The 24,088-nt window shown below is 37.0% G+C and overlaps 5 protein-coding genes across 6 annotated transcripts in view; 1 reads left to right on the top strand and 4 right to left on the bottom strand.

Moving 5' to 3' along the window:
• Positions 1-465, bottom strand: part of LOC110376662 (uncharacterized) — a 32,460-nt gene extending 31,995 nt beyond the window's left edge. The window contains exon 1 of the mRNA XM_021335227.3: positions 263-465. The gene's annotated coding sequence lies outside the window, so the exon portion shown is untranslated. The remainder of the gene's footprint in view (positions 1-262) is intronic.
• Positions 466-852: 387 nt separating this feature from the next.
• LOC110375339 (uncharacterized) lies at positions 853-8,595 on the top strand. The gene is made up of 5 exons (XM_049843897.2): positions 853-1,132; positions 2,027-2,173; positions 5,122-5,318; positions 5,629-5,787; positions 6,053-8,595. The coding sequence occupies exons 1-5, from the start codon at positions 1,007-1,009 to the stop codon at positions 8,436-8,438; spliced, it is 3,015 nt and encodes a 1,004-aa protein (XP_049699854.2). The 5' UTR covers positions 853-1,006; the 3' UTR covers positions 8,439-8,595.
• Positions 8,596-8,719: 124 nt separating this feature from the next.
• On the bottom strand, positions 8,720-11,895 carry LOC110375349 (protein yellow). Its single transcript, XM_064041419.1, has 4 exons — positions 11,660-11,895; positions 10,979-11,131; positions 10,703-10,937; positions 8,720-10,246 (listed from the first exon to the last, which is right to left on the bottom strand). Exons 1-4 carry the CDS (start codon positions 11,666-11,668, stop codon positions 9,369-9,371), a joined length of 1,275 nt encoding a protein of 424 aa, XP_063897489.1. The 5' UTR covers positions 11,669-11,895; the 3' UTR covers positions 8,720-9,368.
• A 284-nt stretch (positions 11,896-12,179) lies between these two features.
• LOC110377309 (protein yellow) lies at positions 12,180-15,439 on the bottom strand. Its single transcript, XM_021336150.3, has 4 exons — positions 15,291-15,439; positions 13,542-13,696; positions 13,251-13,429; positions 12,180-13,167 (listed from the first exon to the last, which is right to left on the bottom strand). The coding sequence occupies exons 1-4, from the start codon at positions 15,297-15,299 to the stop codon at positions 12,230-12,232; spliced, it is 1,281 nt and encodes a 426-aa protein (XP_021191825.3). The 5' UTR covers positions 15,300-15,439; the 3' UTR covers positions 12,180-12,229.
• A 539-nt stretch (positions 15,440-15,978) lies between these two features.
• LOC110377298 (protein yellow) lies at positions 15,979-23,846 on the bottom strand. 2 transcript variants are annotated; one of them, XM_021336127.3, is made up of 4 exons: positions 23,374-23,846; positions 17,747-17,918; positions 17,380-17,561; positions 15,979-17,264 (listed from the first exon to the last, which is right to left on the bottom strand). In XM_021336127.3, exons 1-4 carry the CDS (start codon positions 23,603-23,605, stop codon positions 16,312-16,314), a joined length of 1,539 nt encoding a protein of 512 aa, XP_021191802.2. In that variant the 5' UTR covers positions 23,606-23,846; the 3' UTR covers positions 15,979-16,311. The 2 variants fall into 2 exon arrangements, with proteins under 2 accessions (XP_021191802.2, XP_021191811.3); XM_021336136.3 differs by lacking the exon at positions 23,374-23,846 and adding an exon at positions 20,237-20,439 and having other exon boundaries at positions 15,980-17,264.
• Between the last annotated feature and the right edge of the window lie 242 nt (positions 23,847-24,088).

Here is a 24,088-nt window from a genome sequence, read left to right as displayed (position 1 = left end):
GTGTTTGTTATTATTATTTTAAAGAATGACGTCTACTTGTAAATCTCTACATAAACGTAGGCGAATGGTGCGTAAAGACTGAAATTTTAAAAATAACTTGCGACTCACACTGTTCAAGGTAAGGACGTAGCGTAACCTAAATATATTCTAAAACAAAATCAAGGCCTTTACCACACACATCGAAAGCATTAAATATGATGTTAATAATCGGAAATAAAAAAGAAACATTAAAGGTTATTTTTATATATGACGCTATATTTACCTTGGTCAGAATATCAGGTTCAAACAAATAAATTAAGTCACTGGTTATCACTGTTTACACTCGCTAATCACTTGACAATATGAATGATCACGGGTATCGGTCGGGAGTAATGCGTTTGTTCGCGGCAGTACGCGATGTGACCGTGCGCTCGCCAGAGATCGTCTGAAGGAGCCGCGACTGTACCGCCGCCGGCCACCCGGCTGACGCTGACGCACCGTGATGATGACAGCGCTAATCATACTGCAGCCGTCTTCTAGGATTGGATTCATTGATTTAAGCTTTATTAATAAATTCAATAATAATTTGTCTTTACATTCCCTCGCTTGAATACTTTGAATAACCCTCCGCGGTTTTAAAGACACCATGGCTACATAAAATAAGTCTTTAGGCCATATTAAATATAAATTTCGAGGCGCTTGGAATAAAATAAAAAATATTTGCTATCTTTGAATGTAAAAAAAATAAGATATTACTTGGGTTTGTTGTGTGTAGTCAAAAGAATAAGAAAAGAGGTTTATCTACGGCTTAAATGGGAATAACATCGCATGAAAAAAAAAAGCCGAAATAAATAAAAAAGTTAACTGACATCAGTTTTGAAGTTTTGCTCATGTTTTGATTCCCTCGTTTGGCATTAACCCGCATAAATCATAATAAATACAAATGAAGTGAATAAAATCAGATATTTTACAAAAAATGTTTCCGGCTTCTGTATAATTTGGTAACAAAATCTTAAGCATAATCAAAATGATAAACATACTTTCTTACGTGGGTATGAACATGCAATCCGAAGTTTGTTTGTGGTGCCTGCTGGGGCTCGTGCGTACTATCTTCGACGCCACACTCTTCAAAGTGAACGCCAATTTAAAGCAGGTGCTGACTTGACGACAGATTTGTTCATTATTGTTATTATGAAGTTGGTTTAAGGCAGCCGCCCACTGTCTGCTCACACGTGCTATGTGCGAAGGTGTTATTATGTAGTGGGGTAACGACTTGTATCATAATTCATGAGCATTGGCACTTGGCAGTGAATCTTATTAGCCCAATGTATAGGGGATCCCGTTAATTCTTTGCAATATTTGTACTTAGTATCCTACCGTAGTAGTGTACGGACACTATATACGGAGTACGAATATATTACTAAGTACGGAGTAGTGGTATAGTTTTAGCCATCCATCCAGGAGTAAATAACTTACTAATGCCATTCACATACACTTTCGTAGAAGGTAGGCAATAAGATGAATGGCATGTAAAAATAAGACACGAATTAAGACAGTTTTATTTTAGCGAAACGTGAATACAGTAAGAGACGGGCCGTACCTTACCCAAGTCCATTGGCCATCTATTAATAGACCATTCTGTCCATCAGTTCTGATGACTTGCGTGAGATAATACGCAGATATGCTTCCGTATATCCCGTTCAGATGTGGAAGAATAATATTATGATAGAGTTACTGTTGTAATTCAAAACTTAAAGCGGGCCTGTAAATCTTGCCATTAAACCAATAAACCGCCTATATCCAGAGGGATATTATGCCAGTGGAGAGATTGTAAAAACAATATCGTTCTGGCCAGTCCTTACATATTTAATGTACATACCTAGTCGCAGTACCGGAATAAAATATGACTTATGTTATTCGGGGATAGTCAAACGTTACAATAGTGACACATGTTTTCAAATCTGTTCAGTAGTTCCGGAGCTTTTAGGGACAACCAAAATGTTTCCTCTTTATTATATCAGTATAGAAGAAATACTCGGTGTGGCAGGTATGGCAGATGACGATGCCAGCGGAGCTGACGATGCCGGTGCAGCGCGTGCTGCGCACCATGATCTCGGGCGTCATGCTGGTGCAGTGCTTCACGGTCTACGTGTACCTCGCCTCCTACATAGTGCTGCTCTATCCTGTGTTCCTGGTAACCTCATACCTAAATACTTACCTACTATATGGGGTATTAGCTTCTGCCCGCGTGGCGTGGCAGGTATGGCAGATGTCGATGCTAACGAAGCTGACATGTATTCCTGGTGCGCTCACACCTAATACTTACTATATGATGATTATAAATACCTTCTTTCTACCTCCTAGCCGATTATCATCGGCTGCGGCGACTGTTCTCATAGGGAGATTAAAAAATATATATATATATATATACTTCCCTGCCGATTTCGGCTATGGTGACTGCTTTCAGCTACCATTGAGAGAAGAGCTAGGATGATCAGCTCTTCTATGCGCCCTTTGATGGCTGCAGTACCCTATTTTATGTGTAAACGTGCGCGAGCATTGGCTGCACGTTAGGATACCGTCCACGTAGTTATAATGAATGGCTACTGGTGTTTTAGCCTTAAGAGCATCACGCTTCGCATCCAGTGCGGATTTCCTTTGCTCTTCGAAATCTTTGATCGCATTTTTAAGTAGGCCTCTCCATTCAGGGCGACAAATGGCTTTTGTCTCCCAGTTCTGAGGATCAATGTTGCACCTTTTCATGTGTCTTTTCTGAACATCCTTGAAGCGTAAGAACTGGCCACCTTGTTTCCGTCTGCCGTTCTGGAGTTCAGAAAGAAGATGCGTTTGGCCACCCTATCATCATCCATGCGTAAAACATGACCGCACCATCTGAGCTGTCGCCGCATCAGGTACGCTTCTATGCCGCAGACATTCGCGCGTCGTAGCACTTCGGTATTTCTAATCCGATCCGACCATTTGATTTTCAGAATGTCTCTTATGCACTTTAGATGAAATCGGTCCAGCGCCCGTATATGTTTCCGATAGAGGACCCATGTTTCAGCCGAGTATAAAAGATTTGGGAGGACTATGGCCTTGTAAACGGAGATTTTGTCGAAAGCTTCAAATCATGTGTGTGTAAGACCTTGTCTCGTAATTTACCGAAAGCAGCTGATGCAGCGCCAATGCGATGGTTTATTTCGGCATCAAGGTCACACTTGGATGTAATTGTGCTGCCCAGATATTTGAAGGTATTCACTTGCTTCAGCTCAGTATCGCCAATGTTTACCTTGATAGGTTCTGTGGCTCCTTGAGAGTCGATTGCCATTACCTCAGTTTTCTTAACACTGATTTTAGACCGAAACGACAACAGACTTCCTGAAGGTTAGTCATCAGGTTCTGGAGCTCTTGTGCAGAGTTGGCAACAAAACACAGATCATCAGCGTACATGATCTCCGTTATAAGAGCATGAGATACTTTAGTATATGCTTTTAATCTGGCCAGGTTGAAAAGTCCCCCATCAGTCCTGAAACGTATTTTGATTCCAGCAGAAGTTTGTTTGAGTGCTTCACTGACAACGACAGAAAAGTAGAGAGCAAACAGTGTTGGCGCAAGCACACAACCTTGTTTGACCCCACAGGTGACAGGAAAGAACTCTGACTGGTCACCATTATAGGTAACACAGCAGGTCATCTCGTCGTGCAGAAGGCGAATCATTCTCACAAACTTCTCAGGACAACCTAATTTTGCCAGTAAAGTCCAGAGGGCTTCCCTCGGCACGCAGTCAAAAGCTTTTCTAAGTCCACGAAGCACATACACAAAGGTTGGCCTTGTTCTCGGCTTTTTCCTGGAGTTGCCTGATGGAAAAGATGGCTTCGCCGGTGCCCTGTTAGGTCGAAACCCAAACTGAGTCTCTGGCAATATGGCTTCGGAGACTGGTAAAAGCCGGTTGAGAAGAACTCTGGCAAATATCTTCCCAGGGACAGAGAGGAGCGATATACCCCGGTAGGAGTTGCAGTCGGAACGGTCTCCTTTGTTTTATACAGTGTCTGTATACGGGATATTTTAAATTCAGGTGGTATTGTTTCCTCGTTCCAAATGCGATCAAAAATTTGCCAGATGTAAGTATGAAGTTGCTCTCCGTATTTCAGCAGTTCTCCGGCGATGTTATCAACGCCAACTGCTTTTTATTTTCTGCTCTTTGATGGCTTGAACAACTTCAGCAAAAGTTAGTGGTTCAGCAAGCGACTCATTCGGCGGCAGAGGATGAATACGCTTTATATGCTCAAGATCTGCTGATCGATCTACATTGAGCAGGTGGTTAAAGTGCTCTGCCCAACGATCAAGTATATCCTGCTTAGCAGTGAGCTTTTGGGAACCATCTAGGGATCTTAATGGAGTGCAGTTTTTTATGGAAACGCCAATCAACTTACGCATTTCTTCATAGAAAGCGCCTAGTTGGTGGGTATCTGCAAGCCACTGTATCTTTTTTGCCTTTTCAAGCCACCATCTATCTTTCATCTTCCTCGTTAATTTCCTTAAGGAATCACCACTACTTCGGACTTCTTGACTGGATTTATGATTTCCTTCATTACGCTTTATGAGTACACGATGCTGTTTGAATGCTTCAGTTAGGAGATTAGCTAACTGCGTAGGACATATTTTAGTGCACAAGCATTTGCGTAGTCACTTACTATATAGGGTTTTACTAAGTACCTAATGGGCAACAGGGAAAAATGTGCTATCACCAGGAATGGGGAATAAGTACTTTTTTATGGGTATTGAAATGATTTCTTTGTTTTTCGTTTCGATAGATTATGTTTATACCCTTTTACAGTAAAATGACGTATTTAGAATACATAAGGCGAGTATTGCCTAGTTTTCATTTGGTTAGGTATAATTACTATAGATATTTATACTTAGGTACCTATATAAATAGCGTCCACTACGCAGTAGGAGACGACGATGCATTTAAGGAGTAACTCGAGCACGTTATACGAGAACAAAATGCTTGCATCATGCTGAGTAGCCACCAACTCTACTCTTATATTTTAATCTTACTTCCCCACGACGTTCGAGATGCCTTTTTTGCATCATCGCCACCGACGAAATCAACACTAAGAAATTGACTTTAAAATACAGGAGGAACGTCCAACATTGGTTTTGCCTTGGCTTCTATTGGCTGCCATCAGGAAACTGCTGTGTGAGCTAACGAGCCTGGCTCTAGGGCTCGGTACGTGCGTTCTACTGGGCCCCGCCAGACCACCATGCATCAAGTTCGTGGTTTTCAAATTCACGTCAATCATGCCTGCCTTTTATATGTGGATGCTTGTTTTCAGGTAATAATGATGTTATTTAAACAAAAACTTGCGGATAAAATATTGTCTTTATTATATAGAAATATTAATGCTGGAAAGTTATTAAACTTCTTTAATTAAATATGAACGTGTAATAGGTATTTTAGCCTGACTAAAAACTTGGAGTATCATACATTTTACGGGTGATCTGAGGTTAAAAAGTTGATGGATTTAATCCTTCACCTTCTTTGCAATGGAAAAAAAATATTTAAGAAACAATTCTCAAAAGTTTTCGACCTTGGTCTATGTATTCAGCTCATTTTTTCATCAATTATTAATTCTTGTCGCGCAGTTACTATCATGCACTCAAAGTTGCGACGGCGTTCAAAACGTTCCCGGCTGTTCTTCCCCCAAACGATAATGACTACGGGCTGGAGCTGGCGGTCCGACGGCGGCGCACTAAGTCCTTGCTGGGCGAAGAGCAGCTCCGCAAGAAACTAGTTGCACATTTGTGAGTATCATTTATTGAGCTAACATAACGAAACTTTGACTTTCTTGTGTACCTAATGCTGGTACATAATTTATTACCAAAAAAATAATATGGTAGCCTATGCCCCCATAGGTTTAGGTTTCTCTTTAACAGATGAATAAGCGGACAATGAAGTGCTTCTCTGTCTTTTGCTAAAAGGATTTAGTTTTCATATTTGATAGCAAAAAAAGTACAAAGAAAAAGTTTGAAATTTGATTTAAATCGAAATATAATTCTGACTTTACAGTAACGGGGAAAGAACATCAAGTGTTACCAACGAAACGTTTATACGTACTCCGTTAAAAATATCTTCAGGAATTATAAATTCTACTGATACTAGTATTGAAGAAGAAGGATTAGAGTCTGATACGATGAAACCGTTGACTATATCCACTACAGGATGGTCGGATATAGGTGCATATGAGGATTGGTTCGGGAGCGAAGTTATGATACCTCGAGATACTGACCGGATTTTAGAACAAATTGTATTGATGTTATTACGAATAGGTGCTTATTTGAAAAAGGAAGGAATCGAATCTATTTTAGATTCTCATAAATTGAGCTCAGCAGTGCCTCCCTCGTGGCATCAGTTTGATAATATTGAATGCACGACAATGAACGCAGACGATACTGACACGCCTCCACTTGTGGGTAGTAGTAAAGGAAATATGGCATCGTACTTACGCGAATATCCACAAATATTTATGAAAAAAATAAATTCTGATAATCCTCCGACTGAACTAACCATAGCGTCTTTAAAAAATGTTCATAGTCATGGCGAAACTGACGATGGCATCGCAAGCAAAAATAAAGTTCAGCGTATCTCATCTGGAACATCAAGTGAAACAACATCATACGACTTTGAAAAAATCCCTAGCAAAAAGAAAATTACAATTTCAGACCATACCGCTATAGAAGAGAAAAAAAGTATACCTAAAAAATCGCCGATGCCTTTGGAAACACCTCAAATAGCTAACGCAGAAGGCAAACAAAATAATGCGAAATTTAGTAAACAACAGGATTCAGAACAACAGTTAAAAACCAATGACAATGTAATGTCTAATGAATGCCAAAATAATTTACATGAAACTAACATTTTAAGAGAAAACAACAAAGAAAATGTAGATAGTAAATCATCAACCAATGATAACAATCAAGATCGTCCACGATATCTATTACATACCGATAACAATATAGCTTCTTCTTCAGCAAATTCTACTGCTTACGTAGCAACAGACGAAAATAAGAATAAAGGTGCAGCTGATACAACAAATATTAATGTACGTTCTGATTTTACAATATTAGGCGAAACTGCTACAGAAAAACTTACAAATAGCTCAGTGTTAGATCTGAACACAAATGAAAAGCAACCAACGGCTGGTAAAAATGACGGTGCGGCATGTGTTGAAGATAATAAAAGTGGAATCGTGCAAGATAACAAAAATAATGGTTTGACAAATAATATTATAATCCACGATAATTATAAAGGCAAACAACCATCTGGAACAATTATTTTAGATATTGAGAACGTCATGTTGGTAGATAACAAAAATAAAAAATCAGAGGAAAATAAAGAACAAATATGTAAAATTGAAAATGCCAGTGAATTAGTTCAAAATGAAACAGACGATAAAAATATAGAACCAACAAATGGTGAAGTATCAATACATAATATCACTACTGATTCTTTAGATGTCAAATTATCAAATAAAAACATCGAAAAAGAATCCAAACATAGTGTGAATTTGAATCAAGACAAAAATAAAGAATCGCCACGCAAAGAATTATCGAATAAAGATAATGAAGAATTGCCCGACAATAGGGTGTTAAATGATGACAGAAATAAAGTATCAACGGATATTGAAGTATCTACAAAAGCAGAAACTGAAATCACTACTGAAAATGAAAATGTCAGTGAATTAGCTCAAAATAAAACAGACGATAAAATTATTGAACTATTAAATCGTGAAGTATCAATTCATAATATCACTACCGATTCTTTAGATGTCAAATTATCAAATAAAAACATCGAAAAAGAATCCAAACATAGTGTAAATTTGGATAAAGACAAAAATAAAGAATCGCCACGCAAAGAATTATCGAATAAAGATAATAAAGAATTGCCCGACAATAGGGTGTTAAATGATGACAGAAATAAAGTATCAACGGATATTGAAGTATCTACAAAAGCAGAAACTGAAATCACTACTGAAAATGAAAATGTCAGAGAATTAGCTCAAAATGAAACAGACGATAAAAATGTAGAACCAACAAATCGTGAAGTATCAATACATAATATCACTACTGATTCTTTAGATGTCAAATTATCAAATAAAAACATCGAAAAAGAATCCAAACATAGTGTAAATTTGAATGAAGACAAAAATAAAGAATCGCCACGCAAAGAATTATCGAATAAAGATAATGAAGAATTGCCCGACAATAGGGTGTTAAATGATGACAGAAATAAAGTATCAACGGATATTGAAGTATCTATAAAAGCAGAAACTGAAATCACTACTGAAAATAAAAAATCTAATGAAGACGAACGTAAAGAATTAACGAAGGATTTTCCAGAAAGCAACTCAAAAGAAGAATGCGTTGCTGCAAACAGTAAAAAATCAAAACAATAATACGCTTAGAAAACATTAATGAAATAGATATTTCAGTAACGAAACTTCGGTTTTAGTTCAGTCAACAAACAAAATGCAACCGGGCAAAATAAATTGTGTAGGTACGTTTTTTATAAATCAATATTAAAATGTATTTTATTTTATTATACATGACTGTTTGTTTCCTGAATAAAATAAAATACATAAAAAAACACTATTAACTTTGTTGGCCATTGTCATTACGAGTGCTTCGGTGTTTCGGAAGGCACGATAAACTGGTGGGTTCCGACTGTCATTTGAACATCTTGGGTAGTCGTTACACCCGTAATTCAGAAGCCAGAAAATCTGACAACCAGTCTTGCCAAGGGGTATTGGTCTGTCCCGGTAACTGGGTTGAGGAAACCTTACGCATAAGTACAAATATATAATTGAAATTACTAAGTGGCCTTCTCAGTAATTTTATTAGTCTTCTATTATTACTTCGGGTTTCAAGTCATAATTAATTTCACGTAAAAGTCTTCATCATTCAATGTGTATTTATGTGGATACATATGTATTTATAAATTATACACTGAAATATTCGTTTGACCTCTTTTTCAATTTATTGGTCAAATGCAACAGATCGTTAATAAAATCCTTTTACAAAACAATCTTTCAATAAAAGTTATCACGTAGGTACTTAGAATGTAAATAGACTTTTAAAATGTTCTACTACAAAAATTACTCAGTCTCTACGTTTTATCCCTATTTAACACTTGGAGTATACATTGTCTGATCAGTATAAGCCTGTCAGGACAACACCCTTTTACTTTAAAATAAAACCTACTATGTGCTCAATATGCCTTAACGTTAACATTAATTATATACCATTTGGTAGTGACTCGTAGGTATTTGATTGGGGGTACAATTCACCTAGATAAATCATTTTACATAGGTATTAAAAAAAAATCCCTAATTAAAGGTAGAGTTAAGATTTTCAGATGGGCACGCATTTTTAATTGCCACCTCTGGATCAAAATATAAAACGCGGTAATTGTATTCATTAGGCTTCATCAACATAAAATAGTATTTGAAAGCGTTGGCCGATATCATCCAGCCAGTCGGCGGTACTTCATGATCCAGTTCAAAATCGCGGAGTAAAACGTTTGTGAGATTGAGCCGGCTTTCAATTATATTCTGGATGTTATATGGTTTGCTTGTATTCTGATTCCAACATACGATAAAATCTGAAATAAAATATATAACATCGGTGCGTTCGAGAGCTGCAGCGGCAATGTCTTCGCGTCGGCCGAGCAGCCTGAACTCATCAGCAGAGTTGTTTACGCGCTCCGGATCGCGAATTACAGAAGATTTTACTACGAATTTATTGGAACTCGTCCTGGACTGATAGTACAAAGGCCTATCACCATGGCGATACTTGCCTAAATGCATGACCAACTTAATGCTTAAAAAGTCATATTCCATGTCATATGGACGTTTCAGGAAAGATCCGGCAGTGTAGAAGCTGTAGTGAGTGAAACGCCAAAAAGCTGCATCTTCATGTCTGAAGACAATCAGTCCAAATTCCCAAGGATCTGACATGTACACGTGTAGGTCTCTGCACTGCTCGTCCCTCGAGTCCACGACGAGATTAATGATCCGAGAATTCTGTAGCAGTTGTTCATTCGGGATTGGGTATCTTCCCACTACCGTATCAGAATCTAAGTTGATAGCATACAGGGTTGGCGGGCAAACTTGACGAGATTCTCGTAATCCAGAGTCTAGAACCCACATCACGCCACAGTCGTCTATACTCATGCAATAGATCGAGACGAATCCGGTGCAGTTTGCTGTTGAAATATGAAAGGAATTTGTACTTTCATATCTATTTCAATTAGGCTAATACAATAAACAACTTTAAATTAAAGTAGGATGAAACCCATAGCAAAAAGAATTGACGTGCCATTAAAAGCCTCCATCCTCCACTTCACAACATTATTTTTCCAATGGTTTTTGTTGTTGTTTTTTCCTTATGCTTTGGTGTTTTCATCCTATAAATCACTTTTTACTTAAAATGCTTTTTTTACTCTGACCTAAAAAGTTCGAACATTGGTTTTGCTCGCCTACTTTATAGCCCTTTATTGCGTAGGCAAAAGCAATCAATAATCTATAAAGTCTATAGAATCACTAAGTAGTTGCAGGACCAACTACTTAAATTTTCCCAACGGCGAGACAATTTAAAAAAGAAGAAGAAGAGTTACAAGAAGAAGTAAAGAGAGAAGAAGACGAATAAACGCTGAAAGTACCTTCATCTTGCCACTTCCAGTTGGGGTATGGTTGTAAGAGGGGTGAATCGGCCGGTGCGCCAATTGGTACGGACGAGAGCGTCGCTGGGATCCCACTCTTTAGTCTAGGTGTGCTAATGAACACGCGGTCTTTCCACCGTTCTACTTCATAAGGGAAAACCTCTGCTTGAATAAATTCCCTGTTAACATAAAGTTTGTACGAATAAAAAGGTACCGTCACAGGAATACCTACTTTCTAATTTATTGCAATCTGAATAAAGTTCAATTATGAATTGCAATGAACAAATACCTGTCATCAATGGCTTGCTGGCGAGCCTCGGTCGAAGGATATTCAAAGTCAATCTGTTTCCATCTGTACAAAGTGGTTAGCAATGGTACGTGCCCGATGTTTTTTGCTAAGGTACTCGTTAACATTAAAAGTAAAAGTATCTGAAACAGAAATTAGATACAAAATACATGTTTTTAGAGTTTCATATGAAACACTGTGTTAGAGTTAGCGCTTTCCGTGGCCCTTCAATAACAGAACTTCATGAGAAAGTACAAATAATAACAAATAATAAACCCCGTAATCTACGGGGTTTTGGTCAACTAAGTTCTCCAGTGGAGGTAAATTCGTGAATTCCATATCACAATTCATAATATCCCGCCGAGTCAAAAGCATTGTCATGTGTCAAAAGGTTTTTGACCGGCGAGGACAACGACTTCACGAACTAGTTTGTTCCAAAGCATCGTGGCTTTTTGTAGTGCAGGCTTTTTTTAGTAAATAAAGTATGCATTTCACATGATTACTTTATTTAAATATCTGTGTCATTTTTAATATTTTCTTATAAAAGAGCTATGGCTGATTTAAATTAAAACTTTGATTAGCAATTGAACTAGTAACACATTCAGTATTGGCCTGGTTTTTGGTAGGACGAACTCCTAATCACAAGTTCAGTAAATAAATCCAGAACTTACCTTTTCCATATTAATGTTTCCACTGAATCACTTGCATAAAATAAAACGTCCTTGAACACGTCCTTTTCATCGGATGTTTAGAGTTGTAATGTAGGTGTGTATTGGTAGGAGAAAGAGTACCGTTTGGTTATTATCTTACGAGTAAGGCTCAGAGCTGGCTAAGCTTTGAGAATTGCAAATGTGTGCTAAAGCCACATCTTCGAAATATTCTATGCTAGTAAACATTTTCAGTCCAGGTCTTTCCTTTCGCTAACACTTCTTAAAGAAAGTAACTTTTCTATGTAATAGCTTGAGACCACCTACTTTGGTTCCACATCGAACAATGAACAACTAACTGCACACATAGTAGTTAAGGCTAAGCTAAAAAAAAAATCGATCTTCTATAATTGTGGTGGAATGCTAAATCTATGCGATATATATTTTGCGAAATAACTCTGGAAGCACTTGATATTCCAAAACAAACTTCAAATGACTGACTTGAACGTTCAAAAAAAGGTCATTAAAAATGAAACCACGATAATTTGCTTAATTGTTTAATTATTTTTGACATTTAAACAATATACACAAAACTTAATTAGAGACAAGTAACACTCCCTGATTGTCGGGTGATTTCAGAATTTCAGGTTGACACAAGCTATTTTGTACAGCTGCTGCTGGATTTAAAAACATTACTCGATAATTGAACTCATTTGGATCTATCAAATTAAATTGATACATTGGTAATCTATTTGTTATAATCCAACCCATTTGTGGTACTTCGTGATCCAGTCGTAAATCGTTAGGAAAGATCATCGTCTCGTTGTTCTGAGCTACAACTACTAGGTTCTGTGTTGTATATGGTTTGCGTGTGTCCCAACATCCGATACTGTCTCGTGAAATGAGGTTAAAGAACATAACACCGTTGCGGTCGATAGCTGCGGCGGAGACCTGCCCGTTTGAGCCCCGACTGTCGCCAAGCAGAGCGAACTCACCCACCGAGTTACTCACGCGTGCAGGGTCGCGAATCACAGACGTTTTTACCACAAACTCTAGGGAACTTGACATGGAGTGGTAGTACAGAGACCTATCACCTTGTTGTACCTTGCCAAGAGACATACCAAACAGGCCATCGGACCATTGATAATTCAGTCCATGTAAAGTATAGTTTGACAGCAAAGGCTCAGGGTAAAAACTGTAGTGAGAGAAACGCCAAAAAGCGGCATCTGCAAGTCGGAAGACAATGAGTCCGAAACGCCAAGCATCTGCGATATACACGTGTAAGTCTCTACACCGCGCGTCCCTCGAGTCCACAACGAGATTGGTGATAAGTGAATTCTGTAGTACGAACTCTGCGGGTATTGGGTAGCTTCCTAGCACGGTGTCAGTTTCCACGTTTATGGCATACAGCGTTGGCGGGCAGAGTTGACGAGGTGCTTCAAAAGCATCGACTTGTCCAGAGTCAAGAACCCACATTACGCCACAGTGGTCTATGCTCATGCGGAACACGGAGGTGAAGCCAGTACAGTTAACTGTTGAAACAAAAAAGAACATAAGTTAATCTTCTGCAACAAACGTGATGATGATGATGAAGAAATGTTAAGCAGATGAGTACCTGCGTTGTGCCAATCCCAGTTGGGGTACGGTTTCAATAGAGGTGATTCTGTTGATGCGCCTATCGGTACTGTCGAGAGCGTAGCTGGAGTTCCACTCTTCCACCGAGGCGTGCTTATGAACACGCGGTCCTTCCAGCGCTCCACTCCCAAAGGAATCACGTTTGCTTGAATGAATTGCCTAAGAATGAGAGGAAACTAGGTTTATTCTCAAAGACATATTATTTTTTTTCAACTGTTTTTCAATTATTTCATAGGAGTTCTGTTCTAGAAGTAGAATAATGTGAAATTACCTGTTGTTAATAGCTTGCTGGCGAGCTTGGGCCGAGGGATATTCATAGTCAATCTGTTTCCACCTGTACAAGGTGCCTAGAGGTGCCTTGCTGGCAATTTGTCCATATCCGAAGCTGGTTGCTAAGATACTCGACAGTACAAGACTTAAAAGTATCTGAAAGACAAATTGAGACATTTTCATCATAGGTACACCCGTAAGTAGATACCTGTTTTTAATGTGTGAACATGTAATTAATGGAATGTTGCTTGAAGTTGATGAGCATAAGGAAAATTGTTTAGTTTTATGGTAATAGACGTTAAGCTATAGTTTTTGTTTACAGTCTAGTACTTGGACGGTTTTTATGCTATTTCATGCAATAGTGTCATTGCATTGTCAGTGCATATTTTAACAACACTTGTTAGTGATTAGAGTTATGATAATTTTTGTGACCTAAGGCTTTTGTGAGTCTTGGGAGTTACGAGATGCATAAAACCAATTGAATAATACCATTGACGTCAAACATTTATATTAAGTAGGTTATTAATATGTAAGTGTTACAAATTCAAAACACATGCATGTTGCCTAAACCTCTCACGTTTAAGCAAATTCTGACACTTGAGCTTATTGGGTTACAAAGCCCACATGCTAAGGTATGGACATCTATACTAATAATAAAGAAGTTTTTTTGTCCTCGAGCTCTAAGTCTACTGAACTGATTCTTATAATTCTTTCATTTATGGAATGCTAGTCTATCCCCAAATGGCAGAGACTTTATTTTTCCCAGGGTCTTGAAGAAGTTTCTCCCGGGAAACGGGTGAAACCGCTGTAAACATCTAGTATTAAATAATGATATGTATGAATGACTTGCCTTGCACGAAAGTAATATTTGTGATCTCTATAGTAGTAAAATAGTCCTATATTTACTTAATACCTTTTATAATATCTAATCACGGTGCGTGCACTTAATGAATGCCTGGTTGAATGTTACGATGAAAACATTTTTACGGGTTCAATCACCTGAAACCCTTAATCGAACTGTTTGATAGCAACAATTATTAATTATTTCAATACGATTTTCAATTAGAGTATTAAAAGTTTTGCACTTTATGTACTGCTGAAAGCAGACAAACCTAAGCGTTCATGACTTCTAATTCCGCAATTGGACTCTACCGTTTTTAATTAATTTAACATGTTTTTAAGGCCATTTGAATATGACCTCGGTTATGAGGCTAAACTTTTCTACCGGGCTACTAGGGCTGCTTAAATTAACGTGACCGTCGAGGACAACGACTTCAAGAACTAGTTTTGTTAAAGTATCGTGGTTGCTTTGTTGTGTAATGATACACATATGCCTATGCGTATCAGCTGTTCTATGGTTAAAGTGGTGAATATATATTTTCAGAGTAAGACTAATGTAAGAACTGTAACCGTTGTGTTAAAATTCGAATTTTATAACTTAAATTAATTGTGCAGGTATCTTTGCCTATAAATTATATTATTTATGGTAGTCTTAAAATGAAAATTTCAGAATGCATTTTGTCTCATCACATTCTAAATATTCCTCCTGAACTTACTGAGACTTAACATTTGCTTACGAGATTTTCACTCTATGGCGTTTTTATGGAAATGCATTTAGGTAGGTACATAAGTAAACTACTCTATCTACTAGTGTTAATTAGCGGCAAATTGAAATCTTGTTAAGCATCTGCACCTTAATCTTTCAAACTTAATCTTAATACAAAACCAAAGCAACGAATAATGAACTCACCTTTTCCATATTAACGTTTTCACTGAATCACTTATGCATGAATTTAAGCGGTGCGTCCGTTCCGTCTCATGCTTAGAACTGTTATGTGTAACATCGAGGACTTAACATGAATTAAAGAAGTTATTGCATAAACAACTTTGGCGTGGCCGACTTGCTTCCGAGCTGTCTTTAATGTGGTCGTGCTTGGTGCTTGGTTCGTGTAATGACGCTCCCTACTCTAATTGCATGACGGTCCACGAACAATCGTGTTTTGTTTTCAGTGTTCATCTATGTTTGTTCCTTTGTGCGGGTATTCCGTAACGTCTAAAAGCCCTTCTGGATTAATATAATTTTATTGTAGTAAAAATCCTTGTGTTCTCTTAAGTAATAAAGGTACAAGGACAAAAGGAATTGTATTTAATAAGATATCACAAAAAGTTTTAAGTTTCAGTCATTCAGCTTTCAATGTTTTACATTTTCTATTCCTGTACCTGTGTATATAAGTTTAAGAAGTACGCATAGTTTCCCATTCCAATGCGAAAATTAAAATTGCTTTATTGCTCTAGTAGTAGGTACCTTCTTACACAAATGATATAATTATTTATATTAGCACCTGAAGTAATGTTCAATTACGGTATCAATGATATCAAATGTATTTTCTGGCTATAATATTCATAATTGTTGGGCTTAAGCAGGATGGTTGAATTAAAATGAAAGATATTATTACAAACACAACTTTATAGAAGAAAAATATCATTAGTAAAACAAATATTTACATTATTTTGTGACTGAAAAGGATGATACAATGCCCTTTATTTTAAGTGATAGCAACGAAGTGCTGTATATAAATTAAATGATATATAATCAGTAGGCGTTAGCGCCTACACATAAATAAAGAAACCATTACAGCAAATAGTGACAGTAGCAACCATTGAACACATAGGCGCTTACAACGATAACATCGGTAGTAGATACCTTGTCTTGTATAAAAAGTGCTTATTTCTTTATTACTAAATAACATTAGGTACTTGTGAGATACATTTTATGGCAACCACCCTCTGTGTATTACAGGTGCGGGGCGGGGGAGTTCGGTGTCGGGGTCGCAAACAGTTCCTCGCACTGCCTCCGTGGTGTCCGCGTACAAGATGCGGTAGTTGTAGTCATCAGAGTCCAGAGGACCGGCTTGGAACATCGGCAACCGATTAGTAATGACCCACAAGCTCTGCCTCGCATCCTGATCGATTTTAATGTCATTTGGAAATATTAAAGTCTCTGAATTTGACGCCACTATTCCATTGGTTCTCCTTTTGTATGGTTTCGTTGTGTCCCAGCATCCAACACTGTCCCGGGTCACTAAGCCGTAGAACATGACACCGCGTCTATCTATCGCAGAGGCAGACGACTGGCCATTAAGACCTCTACTTTCGCCAGCTATATTGAATTCCGTTGAACTATTGTCAACTCGGAGTGGGTCTCTTAGAACGGATGTCGGCACGTAAAATTCTCTGTAACTAGACATGGCGTGGAAAAATAATATGCGTTCCTCGTATGGATCAATAGGTGACAAAGCTAATCCAAAAATGCCATCGGTCCATTGAAAATTAAGTCCATGAAGAGTAAAATTCGAGGCTAAGGGATCCGGGAAAAATAAAGGATTAGAAAATCTCCAAAACCTGACATCTCTTTCCCTAAAAACTAAAAGGCCAAATCGCCAAGTATCTGTTATATAAACATGAAGGTCTGAGCAATCTTCCGTTCTTGTGTCGATGATAATGTTTGAGAATAGTGAATCTTCCAACACAAACTGTTTTGGTATATTGTAGCGTGCAATTAGTTTATCCGTTTGGAGATTAAACACCACAATACTGGGTGGGCATAATTGTTTTGGATTATCTTGAGAGTCTATCTGTCCGGAATCTAATACCCAAAGCCGGCCGCATGGGTCAGCATGTATTCGGAAAACTGATGTTAGTCCCGAGCAGTTCTGCATATCACCTGAAAAATAGAAAAAGATATACGTTAATTACATATTTTTGAATTAAAATCTTCAATAGAAAACGATTAAGCTTTGCTCTTCCCTCTTCAAATCCTTTTCAATGAAACTGCTTACCAAAAGCTCTATGAAAGCTCCAGTCAGGATATGGCCTAAGTTGTGGCGACGCGATGCCTCCCTGGCGGGGGAGCGTGGCGAGCGTGGCGGGCACGCCTCGTCTCCACGCCGGCACCGTCACCCAGACTCGATTGCCCCACACCTCAAGTCCCAGGGGAAGCACGTTAGCAGGCACAAATTTTCTGGAATAAACAAGTCAAAGCTCACATTAAAGGGTTGGATTAGATTTGTTTACATAATGTATAAACGCGTTAATATCGGGAATGGTCTGGTTTGTAAAATTACTTCGATGTTACAAAACCCACTTATCTAAGAATGCTACTACTTTTTATTCGCACGAAGTATATCCCTCGGAACGTGTGCTTACCCGGTAGCAAGTGCATGCCTTCGATGTCTGGGCGTGGGGAACTCGAAGTCGACGTGCTTCCACTTGTAGAGCGTGCTGAAGGGCGGCGTGTCGTTGTCCGCCGGCACGGATTGCGCGCTCATCACGCCCAGCATCGTCAGCCACAGCGTTACACCCGCCGCGCGCGCACGATCTGACAAGAACAACGAAATCTTTATTTGACATTTTAGGGCTCGTAATTTTTTTATGGTGAGGTCAAAGCGCCTCAGAGACAGAGAAAAACTAAGTCTTTATTTGTATACCATATTTATATAATTGGAAATGTGTATTAGTCGCACTTGATTGGACTAGCTAGACCAACAGAACAAACAGTATAATTTATTGGAACTTAATCGGATTGCGTTTCAGCTAACTATGTATGTAACATAATTACTAACAGATTTGTTCGTTTAACCAATCATGAAGACACGTGAAAAAAAACAATTAACGCAATAATTTGCGACCAAAAGGCATGCGTAAGTAATTACAATAAACAATGTGAAACTTGTTGTAATCATCCTCGTTGTTTTGTGTACGTTTTTATATCAGTTTCTATGGGAAATCGTGTCAGAACCGTGCAAATAGCTATTAGGTATAGGTGGAAATATTGCAGTATATGTTATTATATATGTTATTTTTATTCAAAAGTTAACATAAACATGTTTAGTTTTACTTATCGAATACACCAGGAAATAGAACATCGAAAAAATGCTTAAACTAAAATGCGTATGCATAATAATTTGACTTATATTTTAAAAAACTATCACTAGCTAGGTTAAGTATTATTTTACTAACATCTTATGGATCTTGTATTTTGGTCTGAAATAAATGTGTTATTATTATTAAAATTTGATGAGCTTCTTAAAAAACATACTGTCTAGTGTCTAAGTATATATCTTGTGTTTTGTAATAAGAGATATTCCGTGTAAAAAGCGAATTTACCACAACAAGAACGGTAATCCTGATCAGTGAGCCATTGCTGCCGATCGTGTCGATAATACATAGCTATTGAACGAAACAATGTATTAAAATGTTATATGCTTAATCACTTTATTATGATTGATCGTATTGTGATTAGGTATACGTAATGTCGGTCCGTAAGGAACGCAGGTACTGATATTAGTACTACATTTTCTTCGAGTTTCATAGTTGATCCTTCTAATCTGATGGGTAAGTATGCGGTCGGTGCCATATAAATTGAAAATTAATTAGAGTTATAAGGAATAAACTATACGTACCTATGTATGTGTAGATTTGGGTACATTTAAAGCTGTGCTTCTGTTTGTCAGAAATACAGAAGCACTATTAGAGAAAACTTTAATGGTTCCGTTTAAAAGAATAGCTAAGAGGAAAATAGTTTTATATAATTAATTCTGTTCTCTATGTAATGCTTGAACATAAGCAATAAAAACAAATTTTATTGCTACTGTTCTCCCCTATACATACTATGAAGTGATGAAGTAGAGTTATTTATTAGCATATAATTAAGCTTATAATAAAAAGGTAGATAATAGTTGCATGTCATCGTTGTGTTCAGTGTTTGAAACTGACTGAAGTTTAATTTATTTAAAAAAATTGCATTAAAAAAAATCGCCATTCCTATTTAAAAAAAATGTTGAATATTCATATCTAAGTCGGTCAAAAAGTTTTGCACTCGAATTTTTTTTTATTTTGCAAGTTGGACATTACATCACTTTTACACGTCATTTTAAGAACGCTGAGGCCGGCATTTCCTAACTGACTGATCCCTGAGAAGAAACGCCGAAACAAACTCAAGGGTCATAGTCTCTTTTAAAGTCCAAACATGTTATAAATGAAATAATTATGTGTGAGTGTCACCATGTACGCGGTCTGGAATGGCCTTTTGAGGAAAGAGCCACATCAGGCTGGAGCTGACCAGTCCCAACAGACGGCACGCATGCATCAGTCGTCGTGTAGCTCAACCATATCTTAGGGAGCTCAACGACCTGTCACACGACGATACCAGATCTGCAGAACATTTGCGTAGGCCATTTAAAAATACTCAAACCCGCCAGACAGTATTTATGTTATAAGGATATATAATGTTGCTCGCATACACGATACTCACATTCACAATAATAATAATAAATTAAAAAAAAAAATACAATTATAACATATAAATGTCAATAAAAAGAATGTCATTAATAAAAGTTATCTGATGATAATAATATTTAAATGTCAAAAGTAACAATACACAGGCATTTAAAAAGATATCACTCACTAAGCGAGCAGCTCATTCCCAAGCTTCTTTATCATTTAAATAATCAGATATTTTGTAATATCCTTTTTTCTTTTTTTCAAGAGTTTGGATCAATAGTTTGGAATCAATAGTTACTCTATTTTGTTTTAAACAAAGTTGTTATTCTAACCTTAATAGTTTGGTACCTAATACATAAGTTTAAGTTCTAGCACAAGCCTTAGACTTAGTACAAAATTGCATAGAATACATACCCAAATTCATTTCTAGAATCCAAAAATTAATAGCACAGCACTTTATCCACGAAAGGATACCTCACAACTGACTAACCGAAATTGTAAATTGTTTTTAAATAAGTATTTAAAATAAACCTTCAAACTTATGATAGTTATGGTTCGTTTAACAATGGTTTTGTAGCCAAACATTTCTTCACAACATTTACATGTCGGATGAGTTTACAATGTTCGAGCGTGCGTCTTTCGAGTGCATTTGAGTCATCGTAGCAACATCTTGCAGACCTACACTCGTAAATGAATAAGTGTAGCTTAAGAAATATCTAAAATACCTAGAAATATTTTTTTATTTTTATTTATTAGTGAACCAGCTGTTTATGGAGAACATTCGATTCAAATCTTTCCTCTTTAAATATTAATATAGATAATGTAAAAATAGAAATAGGTACTGACATGCAGTATATTATTATGCTAATGCAAAAAACATTAGCATAAACTGCAGTGAAGTAATTGCGACACAAAATGGAATGAATATTTTAATTAATTCAAATATTCGAGAAAAGAGGGAATTTCTAAGATTAAAAAAAATAAAAAGTTGTTTCAAATTAAAGCTTATTTTGAACTTTACAATTTTCTTTAAGCAGTTGGTGCTATTGACTTTAGTTTCAGGTGAATTTCAGCAAGCGATTAAATTAAAGACCAATCATAATATAATTATAATAGGTAACACTCCTTCTTCCCTATAATGCATTCTTAATTATAGGTGTTAAGTGCCGTTTCCGTCCGTCAAAAACCTAATAGAGGATGTCCATCGGTTAAATAGGGCCGCAGCTAATGACTTAGTCAGCGGGACCTGCAACTGCCGGCAAACTGGTAGATACCTACCGTCTGTCTACGCACTCTGCACACAATGGGGAACCTTGATCATTGATCAAAAAAAAAAACATAGTTAATCGATTTTATGCGTCGCCGATTCACTTTCTTTCATTCAAACGTAATACAGGAAAGTCTTTAAGAAAGAGTTATAAAACAAAAAAAAAACTATTTTGAAATGAAGCTAGGAATTATACAGTCTGGTCAGGTATACATATTTGGCAATGTGTCGTTTACCACATTTATATTCGTGACAAGATAGTCGTCTACGACTTGTATGTCAAACGTCCACTATGTTACAGCATTTTGTCTAAAGCGTTGCACACAGTTAAATTTAATTCTACACTCTAATAAAACAATATAACAAAGTTTTTGATTCTCTGTATTAAATAATTATGATATATTATATGTATACATAATTATGTGCTCAGCGGAAAATATAAAAAGATTTTTCTAACATTTTACAGATAGGTGCTATAAGACCGGGTGAACATATTTTTTATCTTGAGGTAATTTGTGTTATGGGCAATAAACCAAGTATATTTGTAACCCAGATTTTCCGTTGTAGTCATTTGTTGTTTATTATGTAAAAGCCATCTCGATTGTAGCCCTACATATCAGTCTATTAAGTAAATTCTAATTGTACACTACTACCACTCATCTAAGCAATTTAATCGTAAATTATGCAGATATGAATCAGTTTTATACCTTTTAACGCTATTCTCTTAAATTTGCGTGCGTTTGCACTACAATTAGAGGCATATTCCAGCGACTATGGCTTTGTTGACCGATAAGTGTAATCGACTTTACTTTCACCAACTCGATGTTGCTTAAGAAAAACGTATACTGGGTTACATACTAACTGTTAACATGCAGCACTTTAAAAATATACAATTATTATTTTATATTTTACTCGGAGAATGTTGGAATTTTTATGTTTGTTGTACTGAAGAAATACAAATATTTCAAGTTTCCATGTTTTCTGTGTTAATTATTTCAAAAGTCCTAATTTATTTTTACATGACACTGACAGTGAATTAGGTACCTCAAGAGTTCAAAAACGATTTCTTAGATCTGTAGATATAAGGCAGCTAATAAAACTATCATAGTGTTTTTCCTTATTGTTGTCTATTACATAACGATAAACCAAATTGATTATGCTACGATAGCCGGGTCTAGTAGCTCGTGACACTGAGTAAACTTGGCTTATGTCACGTGCTAATAGAGGTAATATGTATGGTCAATTTCTCTAATATACCGCGTCGCATTAGACGAATATTATAAACGCAAAAGTTTGGATTTGTGGGTGATTGTTATTCTTTCATGTGAAATCTACTGAATGGATTCTGATACTTCTTAGCAAGCTTAGATACAGATATAACACGTCAGAATAACAGATTCTTTAGCTTTTCTTATCCAGGCATGGGAAGTTGTTTCCCTCAGAACGTGGGTGGAAATTGTGCTATAAAAGAATTCATTATGAATGATTGCAAGCAAGGGCTGAGCTCATGAGACAGTTGGCCCTGACTGATATAAAAGTGGTCAAGTTTCTTTCTCCGGTTTTGAACATAAATTACAAAGGCATGCTGTTACGCATACTCGCAGATTTAATTCAGAACTCGTCTGTGTATTTTTTATGAATAAGAATTTAAATAGATACCTGTACTTATAATAAGTATAATTTTATAACTGATGAAATAGGTACCGTATTTTATTATAATAAACATTGACATGATAGATAATTATCTCAGTGTATTATGTATTCTAGCTACTACAAAACTATCAACAATCTTACTTATATTATAAATGTCTATCATATAACATAGACGAAAAGTAAACACGGCTCTCTGACCGAGTAGAAATACATAATACTACTAAAGTAAATATTAATTGCTGCAAGGGAAATCACTAATGCCGATTAGTTCATAAGATTATTTTATTATGGCGATCATTATAAACGTTAAATAACAAGTAATTAGTGTGCAATCTAAGTATAATGTGCAGAACTACTTATACGATTAAATATTTCCACTTCAATGGACCCCAGTACACTGTAATTCGGTACCTACATGAGGCTAAAAACGCATTTCCGATTTTTCGGTAACTTGTTGTTCATGCTCTAGAACGACCGGATAATTGTTTGGTCTGTCCTTGTAAACTGCGACTACTCATAAATCAAAATCAACACATGCAGTGAGATGACTTGTAAGAGATAAAACAGTCACCACATATAAGAACACATAACCACGTTCATATAATAAAAATATTGATGGATAATAACTTACCATTGTTTTTAGATCGATCTGACTTAAACTTATAATTATCATTTCCTATCCAACTTCCTTGATTTTGATATTCATTATGTACATCATCACTTTCAGGAACCGCTAGCGGCTCGCTCCATTTCGGTTCATTATGCCGCCACCGATCATTGACGTTATTGTATTGACTAGAAATATCCGCAAACAGCATCGGTGGGGCGGACCACTGCACAAACCACTGATGTGACACAGCCATGCTTCATGTACCATGCAAATATCCATTAAAAACACTTTAACTGAAACCTCTCACTCTGACAAACGCTTGTTTCACTGACCCGACGAAGAGAGCAGAACCGCTCCGGCAAAAATATCTGCATCGCAAAATACGTGAGCGCAAGTACACTACTTGAATTTGTCTGCCGGTCTGGTGTGCTCGCGCCCTTCCCATAAGACCACGTTCAGCCCCTCTCGGCTTAGCTTTCGCGATTTTGACACACACATGAGTAGCTTCTGCATTTTATTGTGGGAGCGAGGATACATCACGATTAATTACGAAATGCTTGAACGTTTGAAATTAACGAGCCTTCTGATGCGGCCGTTACGGAACATTCTCTACTACCATTACAGATAGACGTTGACGAATCCATTTAAGTATACGTATATACAAAGTGACAAGTTAAAGGGAATTCATAGGCATCTGCCGATGTTTCATAAGTGGGTTAATACAGCTTGAATTTGA

Source organism: Helicoverpa armigera, chromosome 2 (assembly GCF_030705265.1).
Source record: "Helicoverpa armigera isolate CAAS_96S chromosome 2, ASM3070526v1, whole genome shotgun sequence".
In the NCBI taxonomy this organism is placed as follows: domain Eukaryota; kingdom Metazoa; phylum Arthropoda; class Insecta; order Lepidoptera; family Noctuidae; genus Helicoverpa; species Helicoverpa armigera.
Note: the sequence above shows the minus strand (reverse complement) of the source record. Positions and strands in the feature narration are given on the sequence as shown.